Source organism: Sander lucioperca, chromosome 4, assembly GCF_008315115.2.
Source record: "Sander lucioperca isolate FBNREF2018 chromosome 4, SLUC_FBN_1.2, whole genome shotgun sequence".
NCBI lineage: Eukaryota > Metazoa > Chordata > Actinopteri > Perciformes > Percidae > Sander > Sander lucioperca.
Window position 1 is genome coordinate 33655795 of NC_050176.1, and position 25508 is coordinate 33681302.

General features: G+C 41.6%; 1 protein-coding gene across 4 annotated transcripts in view; it reads right to left on the reverse strand.

The window, feature by feature from the left end:
• The window catches only part of znf827 (zinc finger protein 827), a 77910-nt gene extending 61921 nt beyond the window's left edge, over positions 1-15989 (reverse strand). For 2 of the 4 annotated variants that reach the window (XM_031276800.2, XM_031276801.2), the window contains exon 1: positions 15610-15985. In XM_031276800.2, the coding sequence (XP_031132660.1) occupies positions 15610-15652 (43 nt within the window). In that variant the 5' untranslated portion in view covers positions 15653-15985. Of the gene's footprint in view, positions 1-15609 lie in introns of all 4 variants that reach the window. The other 2 variants (XM_031276799.2, XM_031276798.2) reach the window with 2 other exon arrangements.
• Between the last annotated feature and the right edge of the window lie 9519 nt (positions 15990-25508).

Genomic DNA, 25508 nt, shown 5'->3' on the forward strand with positions numbered 1-25508 from the left:
GGGCTATATTTAATGGCGGTTGAGACGTATTGAAATGTAGTGCAAATTACCATCTGTGTATTTTCGGCCTTGGCCTCCGTGGTTTGTGGGTACTTTGGGCGGCATGCCAGAGGTGAAACAGGAAGGAGAAGTGTTCTTGGAAGAGAATGAGACGACTGAGAGCCCCAGACCTCTGAAATTCCTCATTGCAGATGAAGTGCACTTTACCCCCTGGTTTATTTTTCCCTTCCATATTTAGCATCTCATGTTTAAAAAAAAAAAAAAACAACTTGCTCATCACCTCAGATGTGTCATCAAAGCTATGGACCTAAACTGCTGGAGGGCAAGAAGTGGTATGTTTATTGCATCTTTGCAGCATAAACTGACAAATTACAAAGATTTTGATTAGAGGATATAGCAACTGAATCTGATTAGTAACTTTATTGTCCTGCCTTAAAAATAACCTGGACTGGAAGTTAGTGTGCAATTTACGCACATGCTTTGGACAGACCGTGTCTTGCTGTACATTTACTGTGTCTCTAATGTTGTGACATCTGAATATGAGTGTTAGATATATATCTGCATTAAAAATGGGTATACAAATTGGGATTAACAAACCTGTTTTCCAAAACTCAAAAGTTAAATTCAGATGTATTTGCTGCCAAGTATCACTTTATCATTTTAGTTCAATTGCAGTGAGCAGTGTCGTTAATGTGGCTCCGGCAGTTATGGCCAATTTAACATTTTTCCCACATTCCAGAGTCAATTTCCATTTCACAACAACATCCTGATGCAAATGTGTGAATATTTTCATTACAGGAAAGCCTGCTTGAGTAACTAATCGACCAGAAATAGACATATTGCAATTTTAGAACTCTTTTCTCTCACTTAAGAACACCCTCTGTAGTTGAACACAGAGTATCTTACTACATGATTAAAGGATTATCATTTGAGCCATAATCTACAGCCCAGGCTTGAAGCAAACTGCAGTATCCAGCTAATGACACTAATTGGTGAGTGAAAATGGGCTAATGTTCGCTGTCACAGTCCCAAAAACAGCATCAAAACATCTATTACACATGAGATCCCATCTCTGTCTACCAATGCCCATTTCAACACGTTCTAATCTCTGCACCATACTCTATTTAGTATTGTTCTTTTTCAAATGTCTACAATGAAGTGCAACATAAAAGCAGAATGATGAAAAAACAGCCAGAATGATGCATTCATGTGCCACCGTAGAGTCTACTGTAGATAAAAATGACTTCCCAAATCTGAAATTAGGGCAAGTGTTGAATGTTAGAGGTCAACTTCCCCAAAATCCCCACCTGTTGAAAACACTGACTTCATTGACGTCTCTCAAACAACCTACAGATGATATGTTTTAGTGTCAATTTGTTGCATGCTACCCAAGTCATCAAGGCCATCCCCTTGGTAATGACAAGCCTCCAACATAGCCTAACTAGCCAACTGTTAATAAGGCTGTCAATGATAGCTATCGGCCATCAGTAAATAAATTATCGATCCATAAAATATCCAGACAGGAATGTCCATTTTTGACTAATTATCACTTTGATACAAACATCTGAATTATAATTTACACAAATCAAACAGTCAGACAATCAAACTCAGTGGTTTACAACAGCGACCACACCATATAAAGTATATTGTCATACCGTACACACCCTGATGGCAACTATTTCTGACTAAATAAAATGCCATTCATCAAATTAACATAGGAAAATGCATAAATACACAGAGGGCCCTTATTGTTTTCATGGATGTATTAGCTGCTAGTGCCAGTCATGGATGGATGGATGGATATCGTGCCTGTTGTGTAAGTGAAGGTTCTGTTTAAAATCAGCCAGATTAAACCCACTAATATGACAAACAAATATGATACACGTAATATATAACCCAAGCACATTTCTATGTTCATGGCAGGAGTCACCCTAAATAGTTCTCCAAGCTACTGGATCCCTGACTAAAGGGCCGACCACACCAACAACGATAACTACAACGATAACGATTAGGGTTGGGTACCGAAACCCGGTTCCATTATGGAACCGGTTCCTACGCAAACGGTAGTATTCGGACCGGATTAGAACGCAAATTTCGGTTCCTCATTTCAGTTCTGACTGAAATATTTTCCCTCTGTCGCTCCAGACAGTAGCAGACTCTTTTTTCTTTCTCCCTTTTACGCCGAGTGGCGCACGTGCCCGCTTGTGGTGTGAAGCGTGTGTCCGTGCTATTCCCCCGACATGCACTCTACAATCACAGCTGATAGACGGCTTTTTGTACACGCTCCGAAACGGACGTAAAAATATCACACTTTCTCTGTAGTCTACCGTTAGCTAGCCATCGTAAATGTAGGCTACTTTTTAAATGGCATATTTTCCCTCTGTGCTCACCAAAACGGACGTAAAGGCATATTAACCATTCACTGCACGTGATCGCTAGTAAACATATTACACTCTATTACGATAGACTAGCGTCTGCTAGTCTATCGCTCAGGACAAGACCCTGTAGCCTGGTGCCCTTTCAAACTCCTCACTGTGTGGTCCCGGCCTCTTGGACACCACCTGAGAGAGTTTTCTCCTGTGCAGGACATGCCATAAGTCAGGAGAGGTGTAGTATCTTGCCAGAGAAGGCAAATATGGTCATTTTTCTGCAAAAGAACTGCTAAAGTTTGAAGCTGGTTGGCATACCAACTCAACAACATTTATTTAGTTCTTACTTGTTAATAGTGTAACTGTTATTTGTTAAATTATTGTAGTTATGTGTTAGGTATTGTAATTTCCCCTTGCGGGATAAATAAAGTATACATTATTATTATTATTATTATTATTATTATTATTATTATTATTAGGTGACTTAGGTTTGCTTATTATATATTTAAGTACTTTAAAACATTAATATATTGTTAAATTTAAATAAAATTTTTTTAGACAAAAAGGCAAAAACGAAAAAAAGCAGTGACCAGAAAATCAACAATCAACATCATTAGGCAACAATCGATTATGGTCGGTTGCTGCATTGATGCAGAATCGTCCAGATCCGCATCACGATGCATCGATGCAATGATTAATTTCAACACCCCTAATTGATATCCTGTTACTGCTGCACATTGCCCAGAGAAAGAAACAGAAAACCATAAGGTTATAACTTAAATTCACGAAAATATTCATAGACAAGATTTAGGGAGAGTTAGGAAAATCCTTTTCCTTCTCGCCTTTGTAAAAGAGAAAATAAACGTGTACTTCATCAACAGCATCTCTCTCTCCTCCGTGGTGCTTTGCGGCACAGCAGCGGCTACTTTTCAACCGTTTTATAAACACTGGTAAACATTCTAAAAAAATTAGATAGACTCCTTTCCCATAGCCAGTAGACGGGTGCGTCACGTTCAACGTCACAAAGCGCGCCGGAAAACAGGTGTTAACTTTTCCTGCACAAAACTGCAAACTCTGCTGTACATTCACTTGATATCTAAACTTATAATAACTTAAAATTAATTAATAATTAATAAATAAATAAAAAGAAATAAAAGCTGTGCTTTATAAAATGTTGTTTCTGACCACAAAAAATAATTAGGTTTTTCTTTTTTGCCGTTTGTGTAAAAGTTGCGAAAACTGAATGGGGGACAGAGTTGTTGCGGAGGTAGTCATAGAGCCGTAACAGAGCCAAACCGATGCCTGTGTCTAAGGGACAGCCTCTATGGCGGGACTACATGCAGTAGGATGTGCGAGTCGACCCACAGGCAGGTCAAAAAGTGACAAAGCAGCATTCCAAGTAGCCAAAAGTTTTTAACGATCTGACGGAAAACAGTAATTGTCAATTATAATGTCTACTTGTGCTTTGTTGGGGGGTTTAAGAACACAACAGGACGTCACACAAATGTTTCATTGACACTCCACCCATTGCACAACCCTGCGGAAAATCGGCGGATCGCTTTTTTTTTGGTCTGAAGCCCCGTAATTCATAAAGTTGGCAGTTTGTGGATCGGGTTTGTGTGGTTAACAAACAGTGCGGATCGACTCTCACACGCTTACGCTTACTGGATGGTTTTACTGTCAAACGCTCTTCCAAAGGTTTTATTTTTTTATGAATGGCTTATTCACTGCTTTCAGTGTTTTTGGTAACAACGAGTCATGCTTTTTTATTGAATCTGCTTTACGAGAACTGGTTAAATTATCTAAGCAGCCATTAGAAAAGAAGATTTCCTGTCCGACAGGGTTGTCCTCTTGTCTTTGAAAGCAATTTTATACAGATCTCTATTGAATGAAGATCATTTGATTATTTTTGACAATAACAGCTACAATGACCATCTGTGGATTACCATATTCCACACTACAAAACTGATAGCATTACCATTTTAAAAATCACAAAATGACATTTCAGATTATGGAATATGTAGTGTTGGTCACAAGGTTAGTCTCTCACTCATTGGACATCATGTGTTTGTTAATAAGTGATGAAGATTTCCTGGTATAATTTTACAAAAATAACAACTGCTATTGTATTTAGAAAATGTTTGGCAACAAAAGGTTTCCATCCAAGGAATGCAAGGAAGAAACCCCAAAAGATATGAGTGTGTTGGGGGGTTTAACAGCATGGTGTCGGTGAGGGGTATTACTCAGCAGCAAAAATCTATTCCCATTTTAAACTGGGTGAGTCCTGATGCAAATGAATATTGGTTTACATCAGACTATGCACATATAATATAATTGTTCTCAAAGTGATCACTGTAACAAGTAAAAAAGACAAGGTTCCCCTATGTAGAGGAACTGGGAAGTTTTTAAACATAATTGCTTGAACAAACTTCATTCATAGGTTGCGTGATAAATGGGGCTTATTGCTAGTGTCTAAACACTAGACAACAACACAAACTCTCTTGATTCCGTTAGAAAGAGCTGTTCATATTTATCAAGACTCAAGCCGTTCCCTCTCATAGGAATAGGCATATGTGGGTGGCATCCTTCTTTGTGAAACGGAGTACAGGCAAACACATGCAGCACACTTTAAAACACCACATATGGTAGATAAAAACTCAAGTGTTTCTACATGCGTGTGTAAAAAATGCAAGAATTATGCCTCTGACACATAAGTGCTCACAACAACACAAGCTCTTTTCCTATAAATGCCCAATGCTGGATTGCTTACCAAAAATATATTTGATAGCATTACGACATAACCAGATCAATTTACTGTGCAGCAGTGGTTGTTTTACAGGGTGTTGTGTACTGTATACAGTGTTTCACATAGACTGGCACAGTTACAAATCCAGAAGACAGCCTGATGATAACCACTTTAACCATTAGAGCTTCTATGCAGACTTAAGAGTAATATTTTTCACAAATTCCTCTTCTCAAACACTGAGTAATCAGCATATGCCTGCAACTGTTCAACTAATATAACTCCCTCGCGTATTTGCTTCCTATCAGGCGAAATTGGCTTACACACCGCTCAGATTACCATTTGATGTGATTTTTTTGGTGTGTGAAAACTACTAATTATAAGCCACTTGACATACTAGTCAGATCCCATCAATTTGTCCTCCGGTTGACAAAGTAACCTCATTCAACCAAGATGTGGATGTTGCGCTAGCATTCTCAAGTAGACAGGGTACATTCTTTGGAACAAGTGCGAAAAAGAACAGGCCATCACCCTGCTGCGTAGTTTTCTGGCATACTGAAGCTCCTCACAGAGGTGATTGTGTGTCTGTGGAGGAGAAGTGAGAGAGAGTGGGAGGGTGGAAGGTGGGAGTGTGTACAGCGTCCATGTATTGTTTGTAGATCACCCTACTGGCAAAAGGGACACTCGGCTCTATAGCAGCCAGTCCACCCAGGGATACAAAGCAAGGTCCAGTGGGAGGTGGTTGTAGAGTGAGAGGTAATTCTATATGTGTACGCATGTAATGTATGTAACGGGACAGTGTGTTAGAGCGATGGAGGCAGTGTCTATTAGAGACACTCAGAATGGACGACAAGGGAGAATGAGCAGAGGAGCGAGGAAGACGAAAGAGGGAGGGAATCTTGAGAATTGAGGGGGAGGGGGGAAAGATGCCTTTTTTATGGTGGTATTGCTTTGACGGCTGTTTGGCAGAGGCACCCAAGGCAGTGCCTGCTTGGATTTTAGCCTGTCACTTTGGACAGGGACACTAATCAGGATTGGTCCCGGTCCCTACCCCAGGAAAGGGGGAGCACTTTCAGGCCATTATTTAAAAAAAAAAAAAAAGGAAAAACAGGGAGCAAGAGAGGAAGAAGAATTGCTGTGGCACAGCAGGAAATGCTAACCGCTAACCTCATTTACATGCAGGTCCAGGGAGAATGGGGGGAGAGCTTATTCCGTTTCCAATCTCCATGTTAAATGCTGGCCAGGGCAGCTGATGGGAATGAGAGGCATTGTTCGTCCCATGCTGCTCTTCCCCTCTCCGTTACACCAATACCTGTCTCGCTTTCTCCAAGGTATAAAAAGACATTGCCTCAATAATTTTACCCCCCGCCCCCCCCAAAAAAAATCCATATGAACTTGACATGCGATGTCTGCGGCTGTTTACTTTGTGCAGACTGTGTACTGCAACCAACCCTTATAGGTCTATCTGTTCTGTCATAACCAGGTTGTGACCTGAGGCTGCCGCATTCAAAGCCATCCTTCACCCACTGAGTCTGTTCTGTGGCATAATGATTGCTATGACAACCATCACTTAAAGCCATGGGTAGGTGGAGGAGAGATGTCAGCTTCTCGTCTACTCTTCTGATGATCTCATTTCTGGCTGGCAGGTACAACAAGGTCAAACCACTGAAACTAGAAAAGTGGCTGCTTGCTGCATGCAAATGGCAGAACTGAGTTTCCAAACAATTACACTGCCCTGACCAAATCGACACGGGGCTAAGCTCTGAGAACCACAAGGTGGGGGGATTAAAAAAAATTTAGTAAAAAAAGGGGGTTCAGAGAGAATGAGATGTAGAGGGAGGGATGGCTGTCTTTGGCCAGCTATGAGCACAAAGTCTGGCTGTGCGTGCCAAATTAGGTTTTTAAACAGTTTTTCTGGGAGGATTTGTGCTAATCTAGAAAGCCTTCTGGAGGTAGTGCAAATACATCTGCCGCTGACCACTCCCCTGTAGAGTACGAGGGATTAATGACATGGCAATCTGAACCAATATGGCCCCCATTCAAAACACCCGTGGGGAGTGGGAACATACGGGCAATCATGAGCTGAGCCATTACATTCACTTTTTTTAGAATGGCTTGATACCTACAACATTCATCCATTACCTTAGTGTGCTAATTTGTCCAGCTTCATTTGTTTCTACGTGTGGTTATGGTTCTTACAGGTACCATAAGCTAAAGGGCTCCTCACTCAGAATGACATATCCAGTGATTAGCTAATCTCATTAGCATCACAAGGACAAAATCAAGTGACCAAATGCCCTTGGTAAACAATGGAAGGATGAGACCTGAGTCACATTGTTCGTTTAATGTACTCCGAGATGCTATGACCACATTGTGCAAATAGGGAAGCCTCCTCTACAGCACTGAATTAGTCAAGATGCTCACCTGCATTTTCAGCATCATAAATAACCTCACACTGCACTGACAATGGCTTTCTCCGAGATGACATCACATCAATGATTTTAACTTCTCAGGATTTTTGTCCCGGAGCCAAACACTTCCACTCTGCTTTTAGAGGTGATATATTGTTTCCTTAGAGAGCTGCCGCTGCCTTATGGTCCTGCTATCCTGTGTCTGTAACAGCCCCCACCCCTTCTCTGTACTCTTAATCTCCCTATAAAACTGATCCTACGTCCCAAAAAGCTGCAGACACCCAGCTGTTAAAGACATGCCGGCTAGTTAAAGACATTAGCCTGAGCCTTGCTCTTGACTGCCTAAATGTGCAACGTAGAAACACTTCCACACACCAAGAGGAGAGAAGGGGTTAGCCTGGCTAGTGCACTAAAGGCTAACTAGCGCCAGGCTGTGCTTGAGAGAGAGTCTGTCTGCATGTATGTGTAAGAGGCCTCCTGCCCCACTCTACCCACACAGGAAGTGAGGTCATCTCATAGCACTGCGCTGTGCAAAGGACATTCAGCGAGGGCAACAAAGATCAACCTGTTGGCCTAAAGGCTTTTTAAAGCCCCCTGGCGAAATAGACATACTCTGATGACCTACTCTGGGTAACTACATTTCAAAGAGCAGCTTTATGGACAGTTAACGTATAAAATGCTAAAGCAGTAGGTTTGTAGGGATAGTTGAAAAGCAATGACCAAAGCAGAATCCATCAGCAAAAAAACTAAAATAAGATGGCACCATATGCCAAAACCTTTCAAAAAAACTCAATTTCACACACTGGTTAAAGATGTACCACATGCTCCAAAAAGAAATCTTCACAGCCTACAGGCGATGGTCTTTCTTCTAAGACAATTGAGGAAGTTCTTTATCTCTGTACAATGTAATTTTAGTGTCTTTCTAGGAGTGAAACGTGAGACAGAGTCCAACAATAAATCACATCCCTGTTTAGAGCGGGCGTCTGGCACGACTGGCCGGCTTCAGCTCCCCAGACCACCACCACCACCTCCTCCTCCTCCTCCTCCTCCTCCTCCTCCTCTCCTCTCATGCTCTCCATCCCTCATGCCTGTTAAAGGCTTGTCCTGCAGGGCCTGGATGCACTTGTGTGGTACAACAACAGAGAAACCGCCCAAAGCTCTTAACAGCTCTTCCTCTACACTTCCTCCCTCCCTCTCTCCATATCCACTGCTACCACCACCATCTCCTCTCTCCCTCTCCACTCTGCTCTGTCTTTCCCAGCTGCACCGGCGAGCTGTTCCGTATGAACTGCTGCCAGCTGAAAGCCTGCTACTCCTGTGAGATTGCTATTACTCAGTGCAAGCAGGGCTCTGCGTAGCCAAAGGGCTGCTCTCCGAGCTGTAGATCTCCATGTTGTGACTTGTCAACACGGGAAAAATCGTTACCAAGGCTGAGGCACTTCCACTCCACACAGAGGGGGTTCTGATTGAGACCAGGCAGACAGGCAGGTACTGTACTGGAGGTATTAGGACCAATACAGTTACCTGATTGTGTGCTGCTGGGGATTTTCTGCTTAGAGAAGGCACTTTGAAATGATTAGATAACAAAGATCTGAAGAAAAAATACATTTCCACTAGGGCTGTCCTCGACTAAAGAAATTCTTAGTCGACTAACACTTATATGATTTTGTCGATTAATCGATTAGTTGATGTAATCGACAGAGCTGTGCTCTTTGAGAGGTGGTTAAGACTAGAAAAGCACAATATAAATGTAGTTAATGAACCATCTGTAAAACTGAGTTTCTCCACAATTAATCCTGCAAAAGTACCACTTTAAAGTTAATAAAGTTAAAGTTGATAAACGAACAAGTAAACTACAACAAGAATCTGACCAAGCATTCAGTAGCACCTTTTGTTTGACAGTTTTTGATAACTGGTGCAAAAAACCCGTTTCAGTTGGTACTCAAAAAGTGTTCAGATTAAATACCCAGCCCTGGGTGAATGAAATCCGTCAAACTCCCGCTGAACATATACATTATTATAGAACATAATATTTAATAATCAAATAAAACAAAGCTTAAAGAACAACATTATTTTTCTTTCAATAAAGATGCTCTGTCACTTTATTTTTTGAGCAACTTAAAAACTTTGGGTGAACAACTTCTGGGACACAACTAGCCTCTTACATGCACATGTAAACACTTAAGCAGCTCTTCCGATGAAAACACTTTTTATTGCTAAATAATTAAACACTCAGACCTCTTTCCAGTGACCTCAACCATTTTGTAATCAAGAAGATGTCTGGTTTATGAGACAAGATAAGAATAACAATTTAGCAGTCTAAGTCAAGTTTAGAAAGTCCATTATCACAAATAGCTTCCGCTGACTTGGTTTGAACAATGTAGAAACACAGGTTTTGTCTGATCCTGATGTGTCACACTGGGTTGCTATAATTTACCAGGAATCCACAATGCTCCTAAACAGGAGATCTAAATAAAATAGGAGTCTTCAAGCTTTTGCTTATTATTTCTTTCTTTAAGATTATTTTTGGGCATTTTCGGCCTTTATTTTTGACAGGACAGCTGAAGACATGAAAGGGGAGAGAGAGGGGGAATGACATGAAGCAAAGGGCCGCAGGTCGGAGTCGAACCCGGGCCCGCTGCGTCGAGAAGTAAACCTCTATATATGGGTGCATGCTCTACCAACTGAGCTATCCGGGCGCCCGCTTATTATTTCCTTTTGCCACACTGTTTATATTATATTAGATAGATGGACTGGGCTACTTCTACTAGCATAGTTTAGCTAACAGACAACAACTAGCACACCATCAAAGCTTTTCTGCCAAGTAACAGACTGCACTTAGTCCGTGGCTAAAGTCCTGTATGGATTTGAAATAAAAACACATACTATTACTATGCCTACAAAAACTACACCCTAAAACAATACAGTTATCATATCGTTCAAACATATTGTCCAAACATACAAGAATCTCATTTTACTGACTTGTGGAAATAACCAGCTACTATTTTGAGCGGAGAGTTATTAGAGGCTGGAACGTTGTATGGGGCTATGACATCTAGAGGGGGGGGCTTAAAATACAAAGGGGATGATGAGACACAAAGTTTGTCCGACATCACGCTCTATTCTCTGTGCTAGTTTAAGTGAAGTTTTAGTTAAATAGCCTTGTGACTAGGTTTGGAAGGTCGTGAAAATCTGGGTAGAGTGAAAAAAAAAAGAGGTTATGCTAAGAAAATTCTTATTTCACGTGTTATTCTTGGGTAACATACAGACCCGCAGGGAGCTTTAATTCTTAAGAAACATTTATTTGTAAGTTGCATTAACCCTGAAATGTATCACTGACATGATAAACCACCCTGCTTGGTTTGATATATGTGCCTTGCCAATTGTCTATAGTAGCAAATAAGGTTAACGTTTGTGTAAGATCTACACCCTGAGGCTTAGCCAGGCCCATTAAATCTTACCCAACTACCTGTTTATTCGCATCAGTGTTTTCATTTACTAGCAAAACTAACAAAAGAGAGTCCAGTTTGGCCACTGAATGATCACTGAAAGCAGGTTTCTATGCTCTCTGTGACAGTGTATAGTGAACGAGGCATCCACCACCTTTCCCCTGCCCTTTAATTCATTTCTAAGTTAAAGCCTGTGTATCATTATTCGCTTGAGCTCTACCCGCCCGACACCGCCAGAGCATCCAAGCCCCATCAACTTGGGTGGGGGGGGGGGGGGGGCATAGTGGTGGTGGTGAGGTTCGGGATTCTTGGCAGAAATACCCCACCAATTTTATGCCAAGAGCGAAATGGAAACCTCCTCTAATTTTCCTTTCCCCTTAATCTAATGTTTTTCAAGCCCCAGTCCCACCAAGGTCATTATAATCATAGGAAGTGGAAGGGAGCCAGTGACCCGCCATTACAGTAAGGTAGAGAGCCACCCAGTCAGTCAGCTATTGGCTGGCCAAGAGGAGCTGATATCTGTCTAGAAATGTTAAAAATATCTCCATCTCAAATGTAGATTACCAGGGTATAGGTAAGAAGAACACAAATTTCCCTCCCAATACACTTAAGGTTGTGCTCCTCATGATATGGACTCTCTCTAAGTCTATATTTTTAACATACTCACCAATTACTTTTAAAGACTTCGAGGACAAGAATGACAATGATATGAGACATGAGAAATGTTAAGGGGACTTGTGTGATCTAATGACAACATAGGCTATAGTATGTACATTTCGCCAATCAATATTGAATACTTAGGCCTATTCTGACTAATTTAATGGAGTTGTTTCCGAGTCAATACCACGTAACTGAGAAGAAGAAAGGGAAGAAAATCTACTTTAAAGTAGTTGAATTATGTTCTTTTTCCCGTTATGACTGCTGTCAAACTGGATAATAGTTCAATGGCATTTATTTTCTGTATGTTTTCATGTTTTACAAAAGGGTTTAACCTGAGCCAAGCCCTACAACAATGATAGAAAGCATATCACATTCATACAGGGATAGTAGTATACAGCTGTTAAAAATAATAATAATATATATATAGACAAAGTACCAGTCAAAAGTTTGGACATGTTTGGTTTGGACACGCTTTCTTGTTCACTTGAATGGGAAAGCGTGTCCAAACTTTTGACTGGTACTACAATGCACTGGTATCGGATTTGTACTCACTACTACTACTACTACTACTACTACTACTACTACAGTATCTGCCAATAATCAAGTTCAGCTATCGGAATAGGTATGGGGAAGGAAATAAATGGTATCGGAACATCTCTATAATTTAATGTCATTTTTGAAATCACAAAAATGAAACATTAAACCTTACCAGCATTTTCATTAACTCTAACTTTAAAGAGTGAATAATAAGGCAGCAAAATTACACAAACAATAACACACTGCAAGGTCATAAAGAATGGCAGTTTGCATTGTGGCACCAAAGGTCATGTTTACTTGTCAGAGTGAAGGCGCCATACTGTACTGTGACCTCCATAGCCAGCTATGTACCCACAGACACACACACAAAAACACAAGGGTTGCCTGTTCACTTTCACATGTGCGTGCCGTGCACACACACTTAAAGAATAGTCTCCTCTCACAAGCTGTGCCACAGACAATAGAATAGTGCACACTGGGCTACACAACCCATATATCTGGGTCTGTGCTAAGATAAAGCACCTCCAGCATTAAAGCCATTGTATTAGCTTGCCCTTTTTCACCACAGATGAAGAGATTTGAAGCTCGATATTGTGCTTGTTGGCTGGCACATCACCAGGGTGTTGTTGGCTGAATAATGAAGACACACAGACTGACAGCGAATGGCATGAGGTGACACTTCCATTCTAGAGTGGGAAGATCCAAAACAAAGCGCAAAAAGCTTCTGACAAATTCGTATTTTCCTGTGACAGTTTGTTGACTGAGGAGGGAAACAACTTCTAAATCAGAAAAAGGCTTTCATTTAAACCCAGGAACACAGGCACAGCAGTGCTCCAGTTCAGTGCCTACACAGAAGTACATGATTTCAGATACGTGGGTGAAGGGTATTTTTGTTCCAGACCAATTACAAAGCAGCTTAATTGAAAGGTTGACACTTTAGTCCTCTTGCCCAAAAGACAGAAAATAGTGGACTTCATGTTTGACAGATCCATACAGTATTGCTGTGTGAAATACAGCTTACACACAACCTCATGTATTTTAATTGTTGAATCTCAAAATGTCCCTAATATGTTACAATGTTTTTTTTAATCATAATAAAACTGGTTTAACCTATTAATTATTTTACATTTGAACCTATCAAAGCCTATCCTTAAATATACCTTATATTAATATATAATTATAAAGGAGGGCTTGTTTAAAATAAAATCTTAGTAGTGAAAATTTCACTCCAGGGACCAGGGTACATTTGGGTGTTGAATTGGACAATCAATTGCCATTACCCTAGGTGGGCAACTACAGTAGGTGCTAAAACATGATTTCATGTCTTCTACACAACAATATAAAATCTATTTCAATTTTGCCACACTGAGTCATATCACAAAAACATGTATCAACTATGAGTATACATGTGTCCCTGTTAACACAGTGACTCACTCCAGTTGACCAAGACACTTTTCTGGAAGAAAATGTAAAACTTATCAAAGTATCAATGAGCCATACTGCAATCTCCATCTAATCATTAACAATAGCTGGAGGGCCGTCACAAAAAACTACTGCATGTATTTCATAATCACACCGCACTCTAAATACGCTTTAGAAAACATAGATTTTAGTAACCAATGAGGAAAACATATTCAGGGGACAAACTCCCTAAAAGAAGCCTTGGTATGCAGAGGGAGGGATATATATATATATATATATATATATATATATATATATATACACACACACACACACACACACACACACACAGGTATATATGATATAAATATCACGACCCTGTTCTGTGCAGTTCAACCATATAGCTTACTCCTTATGCAGCATACCGTATGAGTGAAGACTCACTGTCCAAATATCTCCCTGTCACTCAGTGTGTCTCTCACACACACACACACACACACACACACACACACACACACACACAAAACACACAGTCACCCAGTCTCCACCTCTATGCCTCCGTGCCAACCGCTGCTATTTCCCAAGTTCAGCCCTAGGTCAAACACCTGAGCAGATCAGTGAATATTACCACAAAATAAAAATAAACCGTGCATCTGTGTATATTGTGTGTGAGGCTACAAAGATAACTCTGTAATGTACATTTGATTTAATGTCAGACATATTAAATTGTGAAAGGTGCAGGAGCTTATTCATTCCTCATACCCTTTGAAATTAAAAAGAAAACTATGTAAGTAAACTAAATAAAAGAGACAACTAGAAGTGCCTTGTTGATGGTGGCTGGCTATGATGAACAGCTGGCATGGTCTGACATTTAAGAAATGAAGATACTGTCATAAGATAAATGTATCAAGCCATCTTTGTTAAAGATGAATCACTCAATTATTCATTACATTTGCATACCACTATGACTAATTGAGCTCTTTGCTTACGCATGTATTGAGCAGAAATTATCAAGAGCAGAAAATGTCACTCTCGGATAATTCCTTTAATAATCCTTGTCTTGCCTACTACCATCTAAGCAATCCTCTAGTGGCCGGAGTGTGTTATCGCAGCTTTTTCATTATCTGGACCGATAAAGGCACAATACGAACATCCAAGATACGGAGGGTCAAATGTACAAAAGTAAACCGACCTCCCACCAAAATCAACAACACGGAATAACAATAGGTTTATGCTGCGGCACCGCGTTATTTTCAGCAACGTAGCAGAGCATAACTGTCGTTTCCCTTTTCTAACCGCGTTATTGATCGTAGTCTGTCTGCAATGAATGGCTGCAAAGGGAAGGGGGGAAAAACCCTGAACTTCAGGTGACCGACCATGGCTCTGTCACATAGCCTGCATGCAGACTGGGAGGGGTAGAAAAAAAATTACATTGGCTTGGGTGGGGGGGAGAGAGAGAAATCTCTTCACACTTTTTAAAGTCGACGACAAACAAGCGCGAACAAATTCGGTTCCGCGATTTGGAGCAGCAAAACTATGAGGCGAAAGTTACACGTTTAACGCCGAGGAAATGAAGTTTACCGAGCGTTGCTAGATAGCGCTATTGCTAACCAGGAACACTAGGGTATGGGGAGCCAGACTCTGGCTTGTCTGATCCGACTGACCCTTCATTTTATTGCGGCCAGACTCCCAGATCCTCCCCTTTCTACCCGAAAAGCGACCTAGCAGAGGCGAGCACATTACCGAAAACGCTCGGCCGTTATTCCTCACACACAACCGACACATATGCCAACTGACCGCAACCTTTAGCGGAACCGGACCTCTATCGATTATACTCCTAATAAAGCCACGTATCATTTATCCACTCACTGCCTAGCTAACGTTACCCATCGCCAACAACATGGCTGCCTCGCTCGGACCTAAAAAGGGAGAAATAACCTACGCCGAGTCTTTTGTCTGTTTCACCTCTTTAACCCTAAACTACTGCACAAAACACACGGAGAGCCGTTAAAATTGAACAAATCGAGTGAAGGACTTACGTGAAGGCAGGCGCTTGGGTTGCTCCTGCTTCCTCCTTGGCATTTTCCCCCGTTTTTAATCACATTCTCGTCCTTGTTTAGGGATAAGAAGAAAAAAGGTTTTTCCCATTGAGACTGGAGGCGCCAGTGATGGCAGGGACTTCTTCGTGCACCTGGCTTTGCTCGGTTTAAAGTGTATTGTTGGGGAATGGGAACACAGGCGGAGGAGGTGCCGCTGTTGTTGTTGCCGTGTCTTGACTATGGCTGCTCTCGGTGCAAGTGTGTCTCCGAGCCCCTAACTAACGCTAATGCAGGGATCAAAGGGCAGCAACAGCAGAGCAGACACGCGCGCACGCACGCACACACTCACAATCACTCACTCACACTCATACACACACACACACACATTCACACGCTCTCACACACTCAAACACGCTCTTGCGCGCACGCACACATTCGAGGGGCTCGCCCCCGAGAGCAGCATACGGACAAGGTGCCCCCAAGCTTTCAGGGTGTATTGCTAAAAAGAAAATGTATTAGAAAAAAGCATGAGGCATAAATCAGCTGAGAGACCGTATTGATCGAGTCGAATTACACCAACGGAATCTATTTAATTTCCTTCAAAATTAATGGTGAGACGATAACAATGTATGCGAATGATGCAAACATGAATGTAGGCTATAGGCTACGTCAATTTAGACGCTATGAAATACATAAAGCAGAAGCATGTTAAACATGGATTTAGCTTGCTTTAGTAAAAGAGACAATTAAACACTATAACCACATCTTTATTTTAAATAAAGATAAGTAGCCAATCACAATTGCAGCATGGTAAAATGAAATGCTAAAAATGAATTTTATAGGCTAATATTGACTGGATGACTTAGTCTACACACTGCTTTTACAAACTTATACATTAAATCTATGCTTTTATGTAACTGTAATACTAATAATAGCCTACTTTGGACTTTTTAGTAGGCTATCAATAGTATAATAGTACATCAGGGTATTTACAGTATATATATATATATATATATATATATATATATATATATATATATATATAAAGAACTCTTTTCATACAAATAGTTTGTACAATTTCATACAAACTCTTTCACCTGAAAAGTTTCTTTCCATTTCACCATGATTGATAAACTATATAGAAGTTGCATAAAGAAAAACAACTAAAAGCTACAACCTGAACAGTAGATTGAATAATAACAAAACATAATAATTATCAAACATCCTATATTTTAATTTGGTTTATTTCTGTTATTTGGTAATTTGGTATATCCACACACACTTCTCACACACAGTCTTCATACATGTCAAGCTGCTAATTTAAAAACTGCCTGCTGAGTAATACCTAGAATTTGTCTATTAAAAGAACAGTAAAAAAAGGTAAATTGTGTGGGAACCAGTATCACATCAGGTGGGGACAATAACCTGTGTCAGTGTCAGTAAAACGTCCAACAATTATCCAACCCAATGTAGTCATCTCCTCATCAAAGTTGAGAGACTAAAACTGGCCAGAGCTGAATCCTCCTCCCTCTCAGCTTGGTGTTGGGGCTTTTTCACAGCGCAGGCTGTCCCCACTCCCTGCTGTTGGACTCCTCCAGGCTGCGTTCTGTTGGCCTGCCGCGTTCTTTCACACCTCGGCCGTGTGTGAGGAGAGCTGTGTCTTCATCCCTCCATCCTTCCATCCTCCAATCCTCCTCCTGCCATGCCTTCCACCCACCCCCAGCGGAGGCGCAGGAGGCTCGTTACCGTGGCAATTAGTGAAAAGCCCAAATTAGCCCTCTTGGCTGTCCACAGGTGACAAAGACACTTTGCATTTTTGCTAATTAGGAAACAGAACAACATGATTAAATGGGGCCTATCAGGAGGAGAGTGGACAAACATGTTCCACAAATAGAAAAGAATTACATATTATTGCATCTCCTGCATGAAATGATTAAGACATCCCATTAGGTTTTTCATTTGTGGAGAGGATACTGTTGGGTTGTGATACTGAATATTATAATGGTTTACATTACAATTTTAATAGACTTTAGTGTGTGTGTGTGTGTGTGTGTGTGTGTGTGTGTGTGTGTGTGTGTGTGTGTGTGTGTGTGTGTGTGTGTGTGTGTGTGTGTGTAAAGACAGCTGTGTTTCTCACCTTCACCTGTAGATGGATAGTCTATGGACAGGTGCTCTGAGGAAAGAGTGGATAAGCTGCTACAAGGGAAAGGTTAAATCATTTTTGGTTTTTGCATTTCTTGCATATTGTCTGTATTTCTGTGTGGAAAGCACAAAATATGCAAAGTACCTCAGGGGAAAAAGTACTCTGATATCTACTGTGGTTCTGCTGGTAAAACATTCAACTTGAACAAAGTTATAAATTAAGGAGTTTGTCCAACATACATGTGTTTGGGATTTTATGCTAGTGCACAGATAAGCTAGAAATAAGTTGTAAAAGATGTAAAAGGTGACTCTAAGAGCATACATACTGTAGACATTTTCTGGTTCAGATCAGTTACCATGTCTATAAAATGCAGTGCAGTGCAAACAATATTTTTATGATTCCACTAAATTATTGTAATGCAGCCGCTTTGGTTTGTACGTCTTGATGAAATCACAGATGAATGTCATTGTTCTTTGGGTTTCCGGGAATGATGTTTATACTTACAAATTTTACATCAACAATCCTAGGGAAGCTGAAATTCTCCTGCTGGATGGCTTAATCAGAATGCTAAATCTTGCTCTGTGTATCCACCCTTTGCTTATTACAGCACATTAGTGGTAATTAATCATGGAAAACTCCATGTAATATCAAACTGCATTTACCAGGCTGACTTATTCCAGATGTAAATCAGTGCAAAAATCTAAAACTTCTGCATCCAGTGGCATAATTTCCACTAAACATTTCCATGAACAGAAAATAAGCTATACTAGACTACTAGTGTTTGTCGTGATGGTGTTTTTGTCCCCAGTTGAGTTTGGTCACCATTGGGAGGTCACAGCCTGTTCCCTGACCCTGACAATGCCAGGCAGCTGAGGTAATGCTGGCAACAGGACAGTCTGCTGATAGTAGCCATGGCAACACTGACATGACCTCACTCAGGGTTGAACCTAAAGGTTATTCCTCATTGCTCCGAGGGAAGAGTGCTCCAGCTATTTATTACCAGCGACAGCGCTCAAATTTCCCAGCTGTAACACTGTACACTACACACATACACTAATGCAAAATGGCTTTTACTGAATAGCCCTTAAATAACACCACAATAAGTGCTGTGCATTTGTGTCTGCTTCTCTAACTAAGTGAAGATGTAGAATATACTCAATCAGAATTGTTTTGTTTCATTCCCCCAATAAAAGGGGCTGGTTCCCTGCTTTGAAAACGGCTCATGTTGTCAGTCGTCATTATTACTACTTATTAAAATGCTTCCATATAGTGGCACAACAGTTAGTGGGGGCCAAATGAGTTTCAGTGCTTCAGTCAAGGATGGAGCAGACTGGAGAGAAATGAGCTAACTTGCTTATGTGCCTTGGGGGCAGACTGAACAGCCTCCAGTTTCTTCTTCTTTTCTCTGTCTCTTTTTCTTCCTCTCCTCTATCCTCTCAGGCCCTGTCCTGTGCAGGCAAGGCAGGTTGGACTAATGTTATTCTCGGCCAGTCAGATGTTACTCTGGGGTAAACAGAAACATCTGTCCCCTGCCTAGCCGTGACTGTCGCTGAGTGATAAATCCTGGGGTGGCTTGTGCCAGCGCTGTCCGGCGTTCCACCTGTCCCCCTTCTACACAATATCTCCAACCAACCCCTACACGTACACACACACTTCACCCTGTTTGCACTCGTTCGCCTTCATCCTGATGGTGTGACAGAAGCAGGTGGTTCACTCCCTTTTTGCCCTCTGGCCTTCTATGCTCTCGTCCTCGGTTGGCACATTTATGCAGGGAGCGAGAAGGGTTGTCGCCTCTAGCAAATACCAGTGGAGAGGTCCCTGTACCAGGTTATTTAGCAGTGGTCCTAGGAAACTCAAAAGCCTGTAGCAGTCGTTTCCTTTAATCAGACATAAAGTCTGCAGATCAGATAAACTAAGTCTCACAAAGGTCAACAAAATGCTCAGTGAAAAAAAAACACAACAAAAAGTGCTGGAGATTTTAGAGGATGTGACTTCAATGACAATGTTTTTTACTTATTTAAGGATTTTTATGCAACAATCAAACTGACCTTGTAAATTCAACTGTCAGACAAAAGCCTAGACACATACTCCCATTTTCTCTCTGTCGGTCATGTCTTACTCTACTGCTACCACTTCATCTCTTTGCTCTACTACTTTACTAAAGTGACAGAGGCAGGTGGCCAACTTCCTGCCCTTTGACCTTTAATAGTTTCCCTGCAGTAAGAAGACACACAGACACACACACACACACACACACACACACACACACACAGAGGAGGAGGAGCCTATGTTGGCCTGGGTGAACTGGGGCAGAGGTCTTGCAAAAGGCCCTGGAGGGAAGCGAAGGTCCTTCAACTCAGGGACACACGTTATTTTAGCAGTGCCAAACCTGACAGGCTGAATGATAATCCCTGCAGTGCTAACACCTTAGTGAATATGCACATCAGAAAGAAAGAGAAATGCACAGTATCAAATGCAGCCCTGTCTAACTAAAAGCTGAGTAAAAGGAATCAGGGAGCTGATTAGTGGCACACTCCTTACTAACACAATTCTGAAAACAATGTGGTCTTTTATCATTTGAAGCAGTCTGCATACTGAATTGCCCCACATTTTTTCACAAAAAGACACAAAGCACTAGGACAGTTACACTGTCTGCCACCTCTCTTATTCACTTTTTTATTCCAGAGGCTCAGGTGAGCAAAAAAATAAATAATAATATAATAATTACAAAAATGTTATGAACAGCTATTCATATGTCCACATTTTTGCCCTTGGCTGCTTGACTGTCTTTTTTCTTTACAATATGTCTGAATTTATAATAATAATAATAATAAATTGAATTTGTATTGCGCTTTTCAAGGACTCAAAGTTGCTTATTTATCTCCCAAAAGTGATACTGCAAATTATCTATACCATTATACCAATAATATCAAGTGAAAGAGCTCTTCAACGCTCAAACGTGTGTTCTTTTGAGCTGTACTTCAGGCTTGTGCACATCTGTGTGTACGCTTTGCATGTTTGTTGTATGCCTCTATATGTGTGTAAGAGGAGCCCCGCTGATTAATGTAATTTCATATTGTAATGGAGCATGCTGAGCATGTTCTGATATCTGTAATGTGTTACCAGTCTCAGCTTGATTTTATTGCCATGGTCTAATAGGATATTGCCACTATCACAATTTGGATTAACTTCCATATCACTGCTGTTAAACCGAGTGAGGTTTGTATGCATGTGCACACAAATGATAGAGAACTGGGGGTGCCTATCAGGGTGGGCTGCTCTGGTTGATTAATTTCACATTCAGCACTTCCTTCATAATGTGTCTCTTCTGTTTGACACCACAATTGTTTTCAATATGAACAGTTACAGCTGCTGTTTTTTTTCTCTCATTGATGCTGCGTTGAGGGAGGAAACATGTTTGACCCTGTGTAAAATAAGGCAATGCTGTCAGAATTTGCTACAGGGGACACTGTACTAGCAAGTGCTTTTGTGTTTTTTCGACCAGCCTTTTATGATTAGCTTGCCTCTGACGCACACACACACACACACACACACACACACACACACACACACACACACACACACACAGGTATAACGAACCCCAGTAAAGAGGTCTGGCACGCTTTTGTCCGGACATTTTTTTGTCAGCAGGGAGCATGGAACTCTATGCAGAGGAGGCTGCCCTTGCTCTGTAGAGTCCTTTGTCTCCCTACATCCCCAAGCTCCACCTCTCTCTCAGCCAGCCCTCCAATGGCAGAGCCTTCAGGTGTTGACCTTATCGGGTGGAGGTCAAAGCCAGGTCAGGGATCTGTTGCTAGGCTACCATCAGATAAGTGGCTGGTGTAGGCAGCAGTGGGTAGCTCTGTCATCCAGGGCTTGTCATGTAATCTTGTTCATTTGCAGACAATTGTCTGGACGTCAGAAAGGCTATCTGGCCCATACTGTTGTAATGAAACACATTTAAATATTAAAACCAGCCATGCTGAGCATTGGCAGCTCCACTTGGCACATGCCTTTTTTTTTTTTTTTTTTTACAGTCATGCCAACTGTCATGCAGTAACATGAACCCCTTAAATGCGCTTGTGTGGCTGGCTGTGTGGAAAGTGTTGTCGAGGATAGGGTGCTATTCATTTAGTTTTTTTTTATTTTGTCCTACACCATTTCATACTTTATAATGTTAAACAAATGCAATAGCATGATTAAATTAATAAAACCTTTTAATAAACATAAATTATGTATATAATCAGTGTTTAAAAATGTGATATCTTGATTGGGAAAGAACAACTCTACACTCATATCCATCTGTGTAAATGCAGTATGTATGTATTTTACTGCAACTACTGTACATAAATAAATGGATAAATTCATTCATGACTCGTGACTAATTTAGGGGGACAGGTGGGAAGGAATCTTGTTGTTTGCTAACCTACAACCTTTAAATAGAGTATAAAGAGTGCTACAGCCGTGTGTTTGAAGAGGGAGGGGGAGGGAGGGAGGGAATGAGAGAGAAAGAAAAAGAGAGAGATAGTTGTTGCATCTTCACACAAACATGGACTGTTCTCCCACTCTGCCATTCCACCACCTGGACCGAGCAATGTGGGAGACTGCGCCACACTGATGAAGGACACCAAACAGGGCAATTGCTGTTCATACTGTGGGTCAAATGGAGTAAGACAGGTTGACACAGCATCTGTGTCATATCACAAGTTCCTTTTTGGTGACACCTGCATTTTGTCAACGTCACCCTCTCAGCCGTTCAGGTTAACCGCCAGGTCTGGGAGGAAGTGGCCTTTGGAGGCCGTGTGAGGAGCAAGACCTGTGACAGTTAGACAAAAAGAGACCTAGATAAGGCACGTGGCAATTTATCCATGCCAGTCCTTGTACTGTAGCTCCAACATGGGATCTCGTCTGTTAGATTGGCGCATTGTGAAAAGAGGTTCTCAGTGTCTGGGCGCTTGCCAGCTGACATTCCACGGAGACAAATTGAGAGAGAGGCTCCGGCAGATTTATCGGGCCATTGGCTCGCCTCAGGAATTCTCTTGTAACATGGCACTCCTGTGAAAGGGATAAAGAAATTAGTGTAAAACAGCCCCCCACGCCCCCTCTTCCACAGCACCCATTTAGCTATCTAGTACTACTTGTAACCCCTCTGCCTAATAGTCACTTCCTTTTTTATATATAAATGTGGATGAATACAAGATGGATGCGTCTGAGCTTGAGTCCTCTTATTTCTATGAATATTCAAGAGGGTGGGCAAGAGAACGTTGCTGTATTCTGGCTGTTGAGTCACAGGTCCTCAGTGGCAGGAAGCACTGCTGGTCAAATGACAGAGAGAGAGAAGGAGAGGGAGACATGGAGGGGAGAGGGAGATATGCCTGTGTGTGGGATTTGAAAGGAACTGCTCCTGGCTGTCTTGGATATTTATTCCTTTCTAAAGCAATGCGGTGTTTGGAGAAAGAGGCCAGTTGTGTTCTTAATGCTACAGTGAGAACAAGGAGCATTCTTTTGCACTTGCCCTAACAGACTATGGTGTGCGAATGTGAGAACATGTCTTCTGACCTGTTGTTGATCAATAGAGAATTTTGATTGACTTGTCTGGAGAACAAGCTCATGCAAATACACTATGTGACATTCTTTTTAAATATTCATACAACCATACATTATATACATCATGAAATAATAAGGATTAATTATTAATTACTGGCATAAGCATCCCTGTTGGAAATTTACTTCCTGGTTTTGCATACAATAGAGCCCTAATGCCATCCCCCATATCATCTGTCAGCATCTAGAGGTTATCTGCCAAGTTGATGAACAGAGAGATTGGCTATGAAACACAAGGTGTGACAGTATGGCAATATGTTATAGTATGCAGGCAGAGCTCATCAGGAAAGAGAGGACGAGCGGCTTTGTTCCAAATGTCACGATGCATATTTATGGGCGCACTAGAGTGGCTCCTTGTATAAGCACCATTCACCATCTATCAAGCAAACCCACTACAGTGTCTCTTTGACAACTTGGTAGGATAGTGTTGTGTGACAAAGTGATCAAACTGGGCGATCTGCTCATGGCTCGAGCCAAATTTTCTTGTCATTTCGACAGTCAAGACAATAAAGCATGCTGAGGTTAACAAAGTGTAATTATTAGTTACTGCGCACATAATTATTTTCATGACAGGATGCTTCTAGGCAAACTCATCCACACAAGCCTTGTCATGTTGTTGAAAATTATTTATTTTAAGGATTATATAATGCTCTTTTTTATTCCCTGATGCAACAAAAAGGATGGAGCTTTAAAATGCATTGCCTTCTTGCCTCAGATTGAGATATTAAAGGGAAGTGAAAGAGGATAAGGTGACATGAGAGGGTGTCAAACAAAAAGACAGACAGACAGATACAAGCAGAGCCCTCAGCATAAACTCCACTGAGCTTTCGTTCCACTAAGGGGGATCTCAGGAGAGTTACGTGCTGGCTGGCTGGCTGTGCCTGGGCCATATAGCACAGGATGGGCAGTCTGACTGTCTGTCTGTTGTGCCACTCCTTGGGGAAAGAACATGGCTCCAGGGCTGTAGCTGATTTGAGATGGTCCCAGGACTAATCCTTGGGGAACACCAACCAGGCAGAATTGGTTCTCTGATCCTCTTTATAGGCTTTTGAAAACAGTGCAGCTCGGTAGCTGTGGAGAGACGAACAAGAGGAAGGCTTTCATTTTGACTGTGAGCAGCTCAGTGGATTTCCTCCAAATTACAGGGAGTGATTACATCCCACCTCGTCTGCCTCGCGCCACCCCCTTCTCTCAGCATGGGGCCCCCGGGCAGCCAACCACTGTCAACTGTCAGTGCTCACAGCTGAGTCATTAAGTGGAAGGTGAGTGATGTGTCATTGGCACGGAAATAATAAGGAGCAAAACCCAAAGCAAAGGGACACTCGTTGCACCCTGTGGGTAATTTACCACTGCTTATACATTTAGATTCTTTATTGCACAGTTACAGACTATGACCAAGGGATTCAGGACTCTTATAGGGGTGGATGTGAAAGTCTGACCACCTGTTTTGGTGAGCTGCTGCATGAACAGAGGGCAGGCATGGAGGGAGTCACAAGAGCTTTGAACAAGTCAGCCATTTAAAACAACCCTTGGTGCCACAGAGGCAACAGATCCAAGCATCAAGGCATGCAGCTGAGGTTTCCTGGTCCCTTTTTGATGGAAGAAAGGTTTCCCATCACTTCCAAGCTATTACCTACATACAGTTAGGGATTACATAGAAGCAAGAACAGGGACACTCTGTCTACCAATCTGTTTTTTTATTTGAAAACTCCCCCAAGCTTTTCCATTATCTTCTCCATATCAAGCTTGACCTGAAGAGAAAACCTGGCTTCAGAAGGGTCAATGCAGTCTAGACATTCTACTCATCCTGCACAGCCGACCCCCACCTCCACCTCCATCCTGCATATTGCCTTAGAATACTAGAGGGATGTGCCCCCCTCCCCTCCTTATTCCCACTCACCTCAAGCCCCTGCCTCCTTTGGTCCAGTCCCCCATTTCCCAACTACAATAGCATCTCCCGTCACCATAATCTTTCTATTTCACTAGCCCGCCCCTTGGGCTTAAGGGGTGTGTGTCTTTCAATTGACAGCACTGCTGTTGTGATTTTTGGCTGTCCACTCTTATACTGGATGGTCAGAGCATTTTTTAAAGAAAAGTCATAGGCTGTTTGTGTAGACATCGATGTGTTTCATGTTTAAGAAATTTGGCCTCA